This window comes from Cimex lectularius, unplaced genomic scaffold (assembly GCF_000648675.2).
Source record: "Cimex lectularius strain Harlan isolate CLEC.00 unplaced genomic scaffold, Clec_2.1 scaffold168, whole genome shotgun sequence".
Lineage (NCBI taxonomy): Eukaryota > Metazoa > Arthropoda > Insecta > Hemiptera > Cimicidae > Cimex > Cimex lectularius.
In genome coordinates this window covers 434,874-449,955 of record NW_019392902.1, presented here as the reverse complement: position 1 = coordinate 449,955, position 15,082 = coordinate 434,874, and the positions used below count along the sequence as shown (strand labels likewise).

Here is a 15,082-nt window from a genome sequence, read left to right as displayed (position 1 = left end):
AAGGCACATGCACCGGATAGGAGTACAGGTAGAAAAAACACTGTGGAGATACTGCCTGTAAGGCAAGGAGGCCGAGGTCTTTGAAGGCAATGTTATTTACTTGATTACCAAACTGAAGCTCCAGTGAGTTATAAAAAAAATAGAGGGGACGATAGATCTACTCAGGTCAAAGTAGAGAAGGCCTTATCGTATATATATATGTATATATATATATATATATATATATATATTTGTTTGTCGTATACAAAATCGAAGAATAAACTTATTTATGTACAAAAATTAAATAAGTTCCCTTTTCTTGAGTGGAAGCTACAGTATATAACTTTAGCTAAACTCAAATAATTTATCTCAAGAAATCGTGATTACTTCTAATTGACTTAATGTTGACCTCTTTTAAATCAGAAAGTCCTAATTTTCGATTAAGATTCTGGAAAGGAAATCATGTAACTAAAACAAAACTACCAGAACTACATTTCCCGAGGACTTGTGACAGAAACCAAGTACCAATGCCAACTAATTCGTAGAAAGTGCACATTTTCTATTTAACAAAATACTAGATGTCAACCTTTTATAAAATCCAATAAAAATTATTTTATTGCCGTATGTACACAAAAATACTCGGCCCTTTTTAATTTTGTTCTTGTTCTTCACTCGGTGATTTGAGTACCACTACTTTCTTCCTTCTGATTTCCGGGGGCGGCGGATCCAACGGTCTGTAAGGAGATACCTTCGGCTTTGGAATGGGTCTTCTAAAATTTCTCTTCATTTTGGACACCCTTGCGTCCAGAGCGTCGTACTCTCTCTTTGCTCGTTCCATTCTTCGCCTGAGGTTTTTCATACGCTTTTGAAGTTCTAATTCTGTAAAAAGGTAAATTTAACGAGTGAAACGGGAGCACATCCCTACATTTACCTTCTTGTTCTTTTTTTAGCCTCTCTTTCAGTTCTTCTGGCGTTTCATTGGTCTCTGGGTCTCCTAAAATATGAAATTTGCTTACTTTACTGTTTTTCCACTTACTACGATTGTGTAAATTACCAGAATGTATATTTGTTGCTGAGGCCATTGCTTATAAAATTATAAAACAAAAGGTTTTCTTTGAAATATCTTCGTTTTTAAACGGATTTACTTTTTGCATGAGTAATTAAAATTTTAAAAATCAGGTGATGTTTTCATTTTACAAGCCTACAAAATATTTGTTTTTCGAATGTAGCACTGATCAAGCGATGATTTTTAAATATCGTCCAAAACAATAAGCAAAGGAAATTTATATTCCGCATCACAGCCAAAACCCCTTAGGGCGACTTAAATCTTAACAATGACCCTGTAAGAGACCTTCTAGTGGGAAAGGAGTGTAAAGTCTAGTTAGGAGACGCTCTAACAACGCCCGGGTAATATCTCAAATAATAATTCAAAGGATACGACACCGTTTTTCATACTTTGGGCCGGGGAGCAGGCTCGGCCCCGTGAGGGAGGATTATAGGTAAACATATTGCCAGATGTGAATACGGGCTAAGTCTTCCTTGGTGCTTTTCAGAGCGTTTTTATGGCCTCCCGGAACAACGAGGACACTCCACTCACGCCCCCGGCCCCGCTTGGGGTAAGTACATAATATCTATTCATGACTTTTTCGGGGAAAATTAGGGACTTTGCCAAGGAAGACGTTGAGAAAAAATGGATAGTGAAATGTACTGGCAAGCAGGAGTGAAAAAAAGTATGTTGGGGATCATTTACATGTCAAAACACAACAAAAGTAATACATATTCTGTAATATGAGGTTCCATGATAATATGCTGTAAAGAATTTTTAATATATACACATACATATATAGCTAGTGATTATTAGTTCCTCTCTTCTGCTGCTCTTGCATAAAGTTGACCATTCTTTGATTTATTCATTAACTTTAGAACGTACTGCTGACAGTATCCTACGCGTGCTGTAATTTTCCCTGCATATTATTATTTAGCACTTTTAAAATCTTGGGAGAGTGTTTCCTTTATTGAGGTGCCATATATGAACTGTTTTGCCATAAATGACAAGTTAGCATGTTGGTTGGTATTGGAGTTGAGAACTGATCGACTGTGATCTGGGTCCGTCTACCTAGGCTACTTAGTGAAGTGATCAGTGTTAATCAGGACAACAATTACAATTCATTGTTAAACATGCACAACAAGACTTTAAAACAAACTTAATTTGGACTAGAGAGTACAATAGCCGGGTTAAAAACGGACTGAGTGATGCGCCAACCAATAGTGTAGAAGTAAGGCATATATTAAAAAATGTGATGGAATTGATAGGAACTTGAAGATTGATGATGAAGACCTTGGAGTTGGCACCTGGATCATTTGATTTTGTTCTAAGGTGATATTTAGAAATGTTTCATAACGTTGATAAATAGTAGTAATAATAAACAAATACTAAATAAATTTCTGAAAAATAATGGTAATAACTACCTTATAATTAATTCTTAAGAAATAATAGCATATATCTACAAGACAAAGCAAATCAAAAGCTTAACTTATTCTGTAAATGTCTTTAAAGTTTGTAGGCGTAAATTGAAACACCCTAAGATTGTATATACAGATTAAATTATAATAAAAATATTTGTCGTTTCCGATCATTTTAGTCTGCCTTTTCTAGATTGTTTGACAACCCGTTCGGATTTTCATCATCATCATCACAGCTGGAAAAAGCGGTTATTTTAAACCACTTACGAATATTTTAGAACAACAAAAGCATGGCAAATGGAAGGCTTTTTAATTAAAAACACTTCACTTCTATATAAATTCCCTATATTTTTCCTCTCGTCATTTCCCGACGGCCAATTCTTTTTATTTATTATTATTGCCAAATGCATTTTGTAGTAAGGCTTCGAATCCCATTACAAAATATTACAATTGGTGATTTTGCAGTTCAGTAATCTGTAGTTGTGCAAAGTAATGTAGTTAGTTGCACACATGGTGCATTAGAACTTTACTAGAATTGATGGGAGGTGGCAAAAAAGCAAAAGGGTTTACAAAACGAGGTTACAGACTTGTCTCCCTTGTTGGCCCGTAATGCTTTTAAATTCCAGCCCCATGAGCTTCTTATGGGCGGAATAAGGCTCAATTTTCCGCTGCACGATCCGTTCCTGTTTTAATATGCAAATCCCGAAAAAAGGGGGAAGGGAAACGGAGGCGGATCTCCGAAGATTGCTCATAGATAAGATGGGATGCCCATTGATTGAATCCATTTAGGAGAGAAGAGGAGACGTCTGAGAGGTGAAGAGGGTAAGAGGAAAAGGAAAGGAACCAAAGGAATTGAAAGATGCCGGAGATAGGAAGACATCAATCCATCCGGATCACTAGGGAGCCGGGCATTCGACAGTGCTATTTCCCAAAACGATACTATCAACTGACTGATTTAATGTCGAATAGAGATTAATATTTGAATATTTTTAACAAATGTTCAACAGGTAATTGCTATGATAACTTTTTATTTTACAATTTCTTAAACTTGGTACTAATATTTAGACAATTTTCCGAATTGTGAATAAAATATAAATTGTTTTAGAGTAAAAATCGTTGAAAAGAAAAGGTCAATTTAATTAGATACGATGAACTTGCAAAAGTATGTAATGACAAACTTACAAACCCGAAGTGCAACAAGCAAGTTCTTGCTCGACATAAACCAATAAGCAAACATAAAACATATTAACTGTAATATGCAGATGACTGCACAATTTATTGGACAAAATGGACATGATTTATCTGAATAATAATCCGTAGTGTGCATTGGCTGCCAGCAATACCTGTTTTTGTGTATTTCACAAAAATTTACACCGCGAGAATCACCCTCCTTGGCCATCCTGGTTCAAACCTTTTATCCGTCCTGTCACCGAAGTTAAACTCTAGGGGCTGTGACAGCTAAGTCTTGATTGGTGACAGTTTAGGACAAAGATTGGAAACTAAGTTAAATTGCAATGGTTATATTGTTTACTTAGCAACAACACGTCAAAAGTATTTAAATGTCAAGAGAGCTTTTAGCCACACTACATGCGGTAGTGATCCAGAAACGTCACTTCTTTTTTTACAGTAGCACCATTAGATCCATCTTGGATTTCGGATAAGTACTTTATGGTCGAGTGACCTAAACAAAATTAAATACACTTTCTATAATTGAAAATTATTCATTAGAATAGCACTTGATCTTCTGCTAGAGACCCCTATAGAGAAATATTTTTGTTCCAGATGTCATGTTTGGGGCATTCATGGTCTGTCTTGTTAACATGAGTTTACTACTTTCCAGGCATTGAAAAGCAACGCACACATACACACTCTGGGATAAGGTTTTTGACCTGAAAATGAATTAGTTCCTAATAGCTTTATTGGTTATTCCTAAAGTCCACACGCTTGTTGATATATATGTATGGCTAATCTTATAATATAAAATTAAGTAATTTTATTTTAAAAACAGCATATAAAAACAAAATCCAAAACTGAAACACATAACACAGGAACTACTAGGTATAAACACACTCACTACTACCATAATGAAATAAATATGAATGATAAAATATGAATAATTGTTTTTATGTTTAAGAAGTTTCTAAAACACTTATTGAAAGTTCTTCTCAATACATGACGTATCGTAATAATATCTATGTATTTATATCATAACGTATTATATTAGATAAGAACTGGCTATTTTGTAGTTTATGACCTAATCAGCTTTGCCTAGGATCGTATTTCAACTGACCCATAAATACAGAAGGACACGATATTGGCTTTGGTCTAGAAATTCCTTCAATCCCGGGGACCTCCTTTTAAACGGATTTATCGGCTGGTTTTCTCTCTTCTCTCAGTTTCCGCCATCTCCGATAATCTATTGTTATGCCGTCCGACTCTCATTTGCCTAGAAATGCCCGTTTCGAAATTGGACAATGGTGAAAGCGAGCCAGTTGCCGATTAAGTGTCCATAATGGATCTGAATGTGGCCAGATTATACCGGTTCGGTTGTACGACTTGCAGGTCAAATAATGAACATCTGAAAAAAATCATAAACTCAGGTATAACTTTGCAAAAAAATAAATGTAGGTTAAATAAAAATAATTATTGAGTAGTGTGATTTCTCTTAATTAAAAAGTACTATAAGTAAGTACTTTAACATGTACTATTTACTACTACTATATACTACTATTTATTACTAAATACAGTTTTTTTCAGTTTATAATTCTAACTTTTATTACTGAGATTAATATTTCTTTAGAATTTAAGAAATATGCAGTTACCTTTATTTGTAGGATAACTAGAAGGAGGAGTTCCACTCTACTAAACATACCTCGTAAATATTTTTTACGTGAACATTGTAAATAGATATTTATATTTGTTAATCGTTTAAACCATTAGTAACAATAGAGAAGATCAGACAAATGTACATATTTATGGAAAGGTAGGTAGAAAAGTAGAATAACCTTTTGGGGGTTGAATAAAAATTTTAAAAATGTGTAGAGATTAGTGACCGTTAATCGATAGTTATTCAGATATCGTGAGATGCGGTCGGGTGTGATGTAGGTTTCAGAATTTAATGTAATTGTTAAATGTAAACATTGTTTGTAAATCCCAGGCCCTGAAGATGATCTCAATAAAAGATCGAAACGTTGGCACGATAAAGAAAATGTTTTTCTGAAACCTACATCACACCCGACCGCATCTCACGATATCTGAATAACGAATTTTAAAAATCTTTCCTCCAATGCGACTTATGTAGATCGATTATTGAAACCCTACAAAATATACCCATAGCATGGATAGACACTTTTTCCTGTTATCTTAAGCACTTTCCGCGATGCCTCTTCGCGTACCTAATTTGTTGTTAGAACTGACTTAATGATGTGGCTATACCGTAACCGGGCTAACGCTTATCATTCAGAAAAGTATGTGTCAATGTCTATGGTTCCTTCCAACAGAGTCACCATTTTTTTACCCTGCTTTGCCCATTATCTTTAGTTAGAGGGCAATGGCCTGTGTACAAGCCTAGGTACTTGGCCTCTTACCTGGAGCTTGTGTCCAATTCTTGAGTTCTTCTTTCCCAAACCATTTTTCCAATTCCAACTTAATCACACACTCCTGTGCACCTAGTTATGGTTCTAGTCCATTCGGTGAGAGGGCTGCCCCTTATTTGGCTATTGGTCATTTTACTCGTACCGGTCAGCTTGTTCATTTCCTTCTATATCTTCATGTTCCGGTACCGACTTTAATTTTGTCGAGTTTGCCTAGGGACATCTGGCTCTCACATAAATTTGGAGATAAAAGCGTACGCATTTAGTTCCTTTATGGTTGCCTGATTATCTGAGATTATGTACATCTGTGCACATTTCATATTTTTCTTTATAATCTTCTGTGCACAAAATTGTATTGCATGACATAAGCTTGGAAAACTGTTGTAATTAGTTCAATAGGATTAATTAGTCCTTTCAAGCTGTGGTATAGATCGGCTATTTTACCCCTTGTTCCGTCTTCGATCCATCTGTGTACCATATTATGGCACCCTCCTGAGACATGGGGCTACCTTTCTTCCACAGGTCTCTATTATCTATGACCACTTGGAAGGGTCTGTCCAAGTTGAGTTTTTCTCTCATTTTGTCAGGTCCCTTATCACATTTAATTCTTTCCAGAATGTTGTGATGGCACCTCGTTAGTAAATGACTTTATTTCCTTTATCTCAGGAGACTTTGTGGCATTGTCAAAAGCCATCTTGTGAACATAAATATGTAAGGTTGGAATATCGAGTGCTGCGTAAATTGCTGTAGTGGTGCAGGTATGTATTTCCCATGTTATATTAAGACAATCGTCTATCGTAAAGCTTGACAAAGGAACTGAGTGCATTTTTTAAAATTTGCCTTATAAGTGATATTTTAGGTATAATTAATTATTAATTGTAACAGGTCGTATTTGTAACTAAGGATTTCATCTGAATAAATCTCGAATCAGTCGTTTTTTGATGCTAAAAATCAAATAGCGGTTGACTTACTACAACAAAGCTCTGTCATGATCCAAGTCATTAAGCCAATTAATTAGCGAGATCAAGGGACTGTTCAAACAAGTCTCATAAGCAAAGCAGATCCCTTCTATTTGCTCTGAATGTCATCAAATGTACCGAGGTCCTTTAGGACGAGAAAAATGCAATAACTCGAGCTGATGAATTTGATTAAGACGAAATATCCGATATAAGTGCTTACTTCATTTTCAAATTTTAATTAGCTTACTATTTATGTTTGTGTTAAATTGATGTAAAATGGGAATTGAAATGTGTAGTGTTTAGTGACCTTTACTTAATGATTGTTTGGAGGGCGTGAGATGCGGTCTGGTGTGACGTAGGCGTTAGAAAAACATTCTCTTTATCGTGCTACGTTTCGATCTTTATTGAGATCATCTTCAGAGCCTGGGATTTATAAACATTGTTCAAATTGTACAAATACATATAGGATGTGATAAAAAAGAATTTTTATACAATTTTATTTTAATTCACAAAAAAATGATTATTGTTTTAATATAAAATTTGCTAGCATTGTATAAATTCATTTTTTTCATATCCTAAATATATTTATAAAATTTAAACAATATTTATAAATTCACTAATTTCTTGGTCCGCTTGACCAATTAATATATTACAATTAATTAAGGGTTTTAGTTGAGATGAAAAAAAGTTAATGGCACGAGCGGGATTCGAACCCACGATCTTCGGCTAGATACGCCGCTGCTTGAGTTTTCATATCAACTAAAAACCTTAATTCATTGTAATGTATTAATTGGTCAAGCGGACCACGAAATTAGTGAATTTAATTAATTAAAATGAAGTACACTTCACTAAAGCTCTCCGTGGCCATTTCATTTGTCGTCGAGAATCCAATCCGATTACACGACATTTGAAAAATGGCAAAAAGGAGGGAAAACTCATAAGGTGGGGTTGAGATAGGAAGTTGATGTCCGATGGATCGAGGTCACGATAGCTCAAGTGGTAGAGCAGCGGCGTATCTAGCCGAAGACGTGGGTTCGAATCCCGCTCGTGCCATTAATTTTTTTCATCTCAACTAAAAACCTTAATTAATTGTAAAATATTTATAAATCTCAATAAAGATCGAAACGGTGGCACGATAAAGAAAATGTTTTTCTAAAATTTCACGATCTCCAAATAATCATGGAGTTAAAGTTGAATTTTGTTTGAAGAAACCAGGAAGACGATATTTTCTTATCCTTATAAATATTATTTCTACAGTTTTCGTTTATACTTCCATCTAGCAACTGCTTTATTTTTTGGTTGTTTATGATCATTTTGAATGCCTATATTTTCTCTTTTGGTTTGTCGTACGTGGTTCGTACTTTCAGCCCTTTTGAGTGGTTCTAGTCCGCTCTTACGATGCCAATTGTTAGAACTTATTACGCCTAAACGAAAGAATGCTACAACCGACTGTTGACGATACTAGTTTTTTAGTAAATGTTTGCAAATTTTATATGAATAAATTGTATTATATGCGTTTTTTGCAGTCTGAGATTCTATGTGTTATAGTTGTCAGCCGCATTCTCCATATTTCAGGCATTTCTGAGGAACGCCGACCGGCTCAGAAAGAAACATAAACCGTCCGAAAAACCGGCGGACGAGACAATCTTGAAGGGCGTGCCGCGTTCGGAATTTCGTCTTCCGCCCCTATCGAGTATAGATATTGTTGTCCCCAGCCAAAGTGCATTCTCGGAGGAGGTTCGCATCGGGGGTGTGATATGAGATTCCACCGGGCCATCGCATTCCATGGATCTACATCAGTTATGGGCTCTTGACGTGTTTATTGTACCACGACATTGGGCCCCAGTCAGGATTGAGATTTATATAATTATTATATACACACTATCCGGTTTCCCCCACGCGAGCACAATTCACTACCCTCCCTAAGCATATTCTGTACACAATTGAAAGGATTTAAAGGTACTTGTGACCGACCAAACGAGTCATTTGTTGTGAAACAAAAAATTACAAAACGTTTATCTTACGCTCCTTTCTTTTTCTTGTATGAAGAAAACGATAGGGCTATTTATCAAAGCCAAGACCATACCTTCATGTTGAATATTTAGTTTATCTTATTACTACGAAAAGAAATTAGTGTTAATTAGGTCAAAAAAATCATTTTTTGAAGAAAGAAATTAGGGTTTGTATTAAGCACCCTTTAAAATCAACGAAAACAAATTTTTAGTACAAATAAAAAATTGACAATTTGGGCTTAAACCGTTGGAAATAAAATAGAAATATATAATTAAATATAATTCTTCTTTCAGTTATCTACGCTATCTCAACAAAGTTTACATTTGATTCCATTATTAGTGAGTAAAATAAGGATGTATGTGTGCATAGTGTGATGAAATAAAACAAAACTGCTCAAACGTTTTATTTTATTTTTCCAGTTTGTACCTCATAATGTCAACTGCAGAATAGACACAAAACATACACTAAGTATATATACATCACCCTTATACAGACATAGAAGTTTTGTCACATTCACTCTCCCAGAGTACTCGATATTCCTCGGGGCAGAGTTGAACCTATTCCATTCTCGCTAATAAGTTCTTTTACTGCCAGTCCTCACACCGCAGAGTATCCGATAATCTTCGGCGCGCGGTTAAAAAGACTCCTTCCTTTCACGCTAATAAATATATTAATTCCAATAAGTTAATATGAACACAGCACCCGATACAAACATAGCAGTCTGGTTACATCACTTCCTCAGAGTGTTCGATATTCCTCGGGGTGGAGTCGAATCCACTCCATTCTCGCTAATATTGAGTCCTCGAGGTGGAGTTAAAAAAATCTTCGTTTCTTGATAATAAATTACATTCATTCCAATAAATTAACACACCAGGGATAGAACACAAACACAAAATAAATACTATATAAATGTAAAAAACCATTTAGCCCTGAGGTACCAGAACAGAGTTCTATGCCCGTAGCCGTGCCCCAAGACTATGCACAGGTCCGACGAAATATATCAATATATTGACTATAAACGTCAAGCTTTCTCCAATTGAAAATGTCCTCGACCGTTATTTTATTCTTACATAACGAGCACTTACTCGGTCGCTTTCCGGCCAGAAGGGTCTGTAAGTTATTCTTGTATGTCCTATGCATAGTCTTGCCAGTATGGCCTTTTCCCTTTTCAACCCGTCCTCCGTAGACCAGGGACCGACGTCTTTCTTAACCCCCACACTTTAGCAGGGTTATTTTTATATTTACTATCCCAGCGGCTTTTTCCATTCTCCTTTTATTGTATTTGGAGAATTAATAGTTCTAAATTCGAATTGAGCATTTTAATTATAACGAAAATAGTTAGTACAACAGTTGTTTTTTGTTTCTCCTGGTATCAATTAGTTGTTGGGGCGTGGGTGGCCGCAAGGATTTAGGGTTTACACGCGCTCATCACTGTAATGTAAAGGTCCCGTGTTCGAATCCAGCGACATATAATCTCGTAGTTGAAATACCCTCGTAATAAATAAATATATATAATATATATTTATATAAGGAAATTTAGTTGTTATTGCTAAGCTTTCGACCTATTTTACGGTCATCATCAAGGCAAAACAATCTTAAAGTTTCAACCTGTAGACATACAAGATTGTTTTGATCTGATGATAATCTTAAAATAGGTGAAAAACTGAGCAATAACAACTGATTTTTTTTCTTCAAGGCCATACTTTGATCCGGAATATGTGTTATTTGTTTTAGAATACCGTGCTCGTTAAAAGCTGACGGTAAAGTCAACAAGGTAGTTTGTTATAGGAGATATTGTCCAATTAAAAAAAAAAAATATATATATTGATANTATGTAGAAATATATTGAAATAGTCTATTTTATAGCTAACATTTTATGATTTGGACAAGTTTTCATGAATCTCGACTCCTGAAAATATTTGGTGTTCCTACATTAAAATATTTAGCTGTTTTATTCATATAAAACCAGTGATACGGCAAAAAAAGTTAATTGCATATTATCGTTAAATTAACTACATTGTTGAATTAAAAGCAATTAAACTAAATAATCTTCGGATATAAAATAAAGATTGAACAACACCACAGACGGCCAACGGCCATTGCATTTAATGTTTTAAAGGAAAAAAAAGAGAGAAAATTGTTTTTTGTTTTGTTGTAAAATAATGATTAAATGTTTATAATTATTAACAATAAAAGCATTCATTCATTCATTCATTAGTTTCCTTCATAAAATTGTATAATTTCTTTGTTTTATTGATTTCTTTTTCTACTTGTTAGTTGCTCTTATTTTCTTCCATTGTTTTTGTGTTTATGTTTGAGGAATTGTTCAAGTTTATATATTTTAATGAATAACACGATTCGGTTTTTAGATGGTCATCATTGAATTAGCAGTAATTAACCCTAAGTGGCAGTAGGTGTCGGTTCGTTGCCTCTCCTGGCTGGGCGGGTCAGTCTTGATAGTCACTCACGCTGAAGGGTTTTGGGTTTCCACTAGCTTTTCGGCATCGGGTTTCGACCGAGCCATTTTCGAACTGTCCGACCTCGTTTCCCGGCTCCTTTTTCAACCTCGACCTGTGAAAAATCAAATTGTAACAAGGATCCGTTGACGGAACTAACTTGAAATATTTTGACTTTTACGACAAAAATATAACTGTAAATTTATTTTAAAAAGGAAAAAGAAAGGGGGAGGAGAGCTAATGAAAAAAGAGAGTGAGTGAGAAAGAGATAGATAGATAAATAGAGAGAGAGAGAGAGAGAGAGTGTGAGAGAGAGAGAGAGCGTGAGAGGGAGAGACAGAGAGACAGACAGAGAGAGAGTGAGAGAGAGAGAGAGAGTGAGAGAGAGAGAGAGTGAGGGAGACAGAGAGTGAGAGAGACAGAGAGGAATAAAATAATATTTGCTATCTCTAATAAACCCGTGTTAATTTTGTTAATTGAGGCATTAACAATATAATTTAATTGAAGATAGCAAAAAGCAAATACGTATTTTACAGCCATTATCGATGGACTAAAAATGGTCGGAAACTGCCAAAATACAAGAAATACAAGTATAAAAATCATATTTATAAAAATCAAAATCATTTTTGGATTTACGAATTACTTATCCTTGCATACCTATGGATGGGCCTATTTACATCTATATCAAGACTGATGAATATTGGATTGATTTTAAACTCTTAACTCAATCTGAGCTAGTTATTACTGGATGAAATTGAAGTGAATCACTACCTGCGCTACTCCACACAAGACGTCCCTCAATTACCCGAGAAGCAACTTGCCACTCAGAGGCAAATTCCGTCAGCGGCGAAAGCGATTGAGCCACTTAACTAATTGGCCGAAGCCTCAAAGCGTCTGGCAAGTGGGGCTGACAGTATTCCCGGAGATAATCCGGGCGAAGTTGGGTTGAAACTTGGACAACGGAGGGCATCCGACGGGGGTTAAGTCCGTTGCGCCCTCATCCGAATACTAAACGACCCCCCCCCCCCGATCCCAACGAATTTGCCGGCCCTAGGAAAAGAAAAGGGGAGAAAAAGTTGAAATCTGATAAATATTGGCTCAATCAAACTGGACGCTGACCGCAGACATACAACTTTAGCATCTCCCCCTATTGTCTTTTGCTATCCTGGAAAGAAGTTTTTATTTATTTTTTCATTACTGTAATAATTTTCTCATTTTATTAAACTGTTCTTACATACTTCTTACATATAATTTATTTCTATTTTACTATTTCTTATTACTATACTTATTTTTAAGAAGAAAAGAACGAAAATTAGTCGTAATGATACACAAACTACAAACTCAATTCGCCAGGGCTAAGAAAAAAATGACAAAACTTTAACAAACATTTAACTTATAACGAAGGAAAAATAAATAAAACAAAATAAATTAAACACTATAACTTACTCCAATATAAATGTTCCTTGATTCCGTGGGATTCTCATAGATGGTGCTCCTGGTCGCAATATCATGCCTTGGTGATCCGTGAAATTTTCTTTGAATTCATGGTCGCATGCATTACATTGAGAATCAAAATTAAACCTTGACATAATTAAAAATAGATCACATACAATAATAATATTAAACAAATTACATGAATCATGGGCATGAAGATCTCGATCTCAGGGCGAGAGTTACCTATTTCCGCCTTCAATTGAGCATAGAAACTTGTAATTAAATCCTAATGGACTGATCGTCGGATAATATTTGATCATACATGATTTATTCTTTCAATTTACGGGCACAGAAAACACGTACGTTCTCGTGACTATTAGGTATATCGTCTATTAGGTATTTTCTCATCACATTTCAACTATCTATAGGCACAGTTTGATACAAGCATTTACAATGCGTCGATTTTGTTTGTATAAAAAATGTTATCTTTTATAAGATCTACAGATACCCAGAAAAGGCAAAAAAAATTTTAATGTTTTTTAGTGTTAAAACTAAACTTCTATTTTCAAAGGTACAGATTACATAGAAAGAATGTGGCAAATCCTGCAACACATTTACCTCTGTAAGGAAAGAAATGTTTTTCGATATTCGTATGTTTAAACATTTCATACTTTACGTTATTTTACTTCAACAAAATCAATAACCCGGATTATAACGGACTTGGTTTTGTGAATGGAAATATTTTTACGAATAAAAAATACACGAACATCTCTGAATAGGTGATGTGCAAAAATTAAGTTAAACAATTTACTTTACTTAGAATAACTGGTAATCTTCTGGTTATGTCGACATTTTAATGATGTCTAAACGTGAATAATAAAATTAAGCCGAAGGAAAGGAAATTATCTTTACGAACATCTCTGAATAGGTTTTCCCTGATTATATTTTTAATTTCTGTGAAAATTAAGTTAAAAAATTTACTTTTCTAGAATAACTGGTAATCTTCTTGCTATGTCGAAATTTTAATGATGTCTAAACTTGAACAATAAAATTAAGCCGAAGGTCGAAGGTTCGATTCCACACTAGCTTTTTCATCTCAACCAAGACCTTAGATTAAAAAAAATTAATTGAAATAATTAATATAGTCAATTATGGCCACTAAACATATATGGATTAATATAATAATAAAACATAACTAGTCCTTCTATCTTTTATTTGTCTTTACAATTTAATTAAATTGAAAGACAAATAAAAGAACGTAGATTATGAAACATGACAGATAAATTTAAACTCCAAGCCTTGAGGTACCTGTCCGTGCCCGCTGCCTAGCCATAATCCTGCTGGCTTCTAGTATTCTGCATTGTAATATATGCTCTTATTTAGATATTATTTTCTTCATTTAAATATAATGGGCTCTTTCCCGATGGCAAGTGCTTTAAGGTCAACTTACAATGCATAAGTTGAAAAGTAAATTAAATTTTCGTGAAAGATATAATATAAAAATATTATGTACTTGAAAATTAAAAAAGAGTTACAATTTCATATTATGAAACCTACAATGTCTTTTAGAAAACAAACGCTTATTACATAATGACTTGAATTTTTTTGTTTTCATTGTTGAGATTTTCAAAGAACTGCTGAAAAATCAATTTCAATCCCACCTCGATCTATCTTTCTAGTTTACTAAGGAAATCGAGCTTCGAATGAACTTGCTTTTATATCTGAATTCTTCACAATATTCTTCTAAAAATTTCTGAACAAAAACCCTGAAATGTGATGAGATAACAAAATCTCTTCTGAAAATTCTTCTTTTAAAATGCCTAGTCTTTCTAATCTACATTTTTAATGGAATTTTAAGGACTCATTAAATCCAAATCCAAAGAAACATGTAATCGTAATGATTAAAACGACAAAGAAATGATTCAATCAGACTATTGCCAATGTATTCAAAATACATAAGCAACGTACGCTTCTCCCATAATTAGTTTAATATCTTTAAACATTTATGATGTTTTCAATCAAAAGCAGCTAGGAAATTTTTTTTTTGAATGTTTTGCTCAAGCTTGCGTACGTGAACGAGCATCCGGGTTAAGGAATTACCCCAATTAGTATATCAACCGAGAAGAAAAAAACCGTCTTCAGTAAACCAAAAACGCATGAAAACAAAACGACAGTCATTAAGTTA

At 34.5% G+C, this 15,082-nt stretch overlaps 2 protein-coding genes across 3 annotated transcripts; both read right to left on the bottom strand.

Annotated features, from left to right (window-relative positions):
* Nucleotides 1-560: 560 nt before the first annotated feature.
* LOC106674044 lies at nt 561-1,165 on the bottom strand. The gene is made up of 3 exons (XM_014406484.1): nt 1,034-1,165; nt 911-973; nt 561-858 (listed from the first exon to the last, which is right to left on the bottom strand). Exons 1-3 carry the CDS (start codon nt 1,059-1,061, stop codon nt 629-631), a joined length of 321 nt encoding a protein of 106 aa, XP_014261970.1. The 5' UTR covers nt 1,062-1,165; the 3' UTR covers nt 561-628.
* Nucleotides 1,166-11,296: 10,131 nt separating this feature from the next.
* Nucleotides 11,297-14,240, bottom strand: LOC112127776. Of its 2 annotated transcripts, none has more exons than XR_002910729.1 (3): nt 14,206-14,240; nt 12,910-13,044; nt 11,297-11,578 (listed from the first exon to the last, which is right to left on the bottom strand). XR_002910729.1 is itself a non-coding variant. In XM_024229231.1 (3 exons), exons 1-3 carry the CDS (start codon nt 13,215-13,217, stop codon nt 11,455-11,457), a joined length of 336 nt encoding a protein of 111 aa, XP_024084999.1. In that variant the 5' UTR covers nt 13,218-13,336; the 3' UTR covers nt 11,297-11,454. The 2 variants fall into 2 exon arrangements, 1 of the variants encoding a protein (XP_024084999.1); XM_024229231.1 differs by lacking the exon at nt 14,206-14,240 and adding an exon at nt 13,141-13,336.
* Between the last annotated feature and the right edge of the window lie 842 nt (nt 14,241-15,082).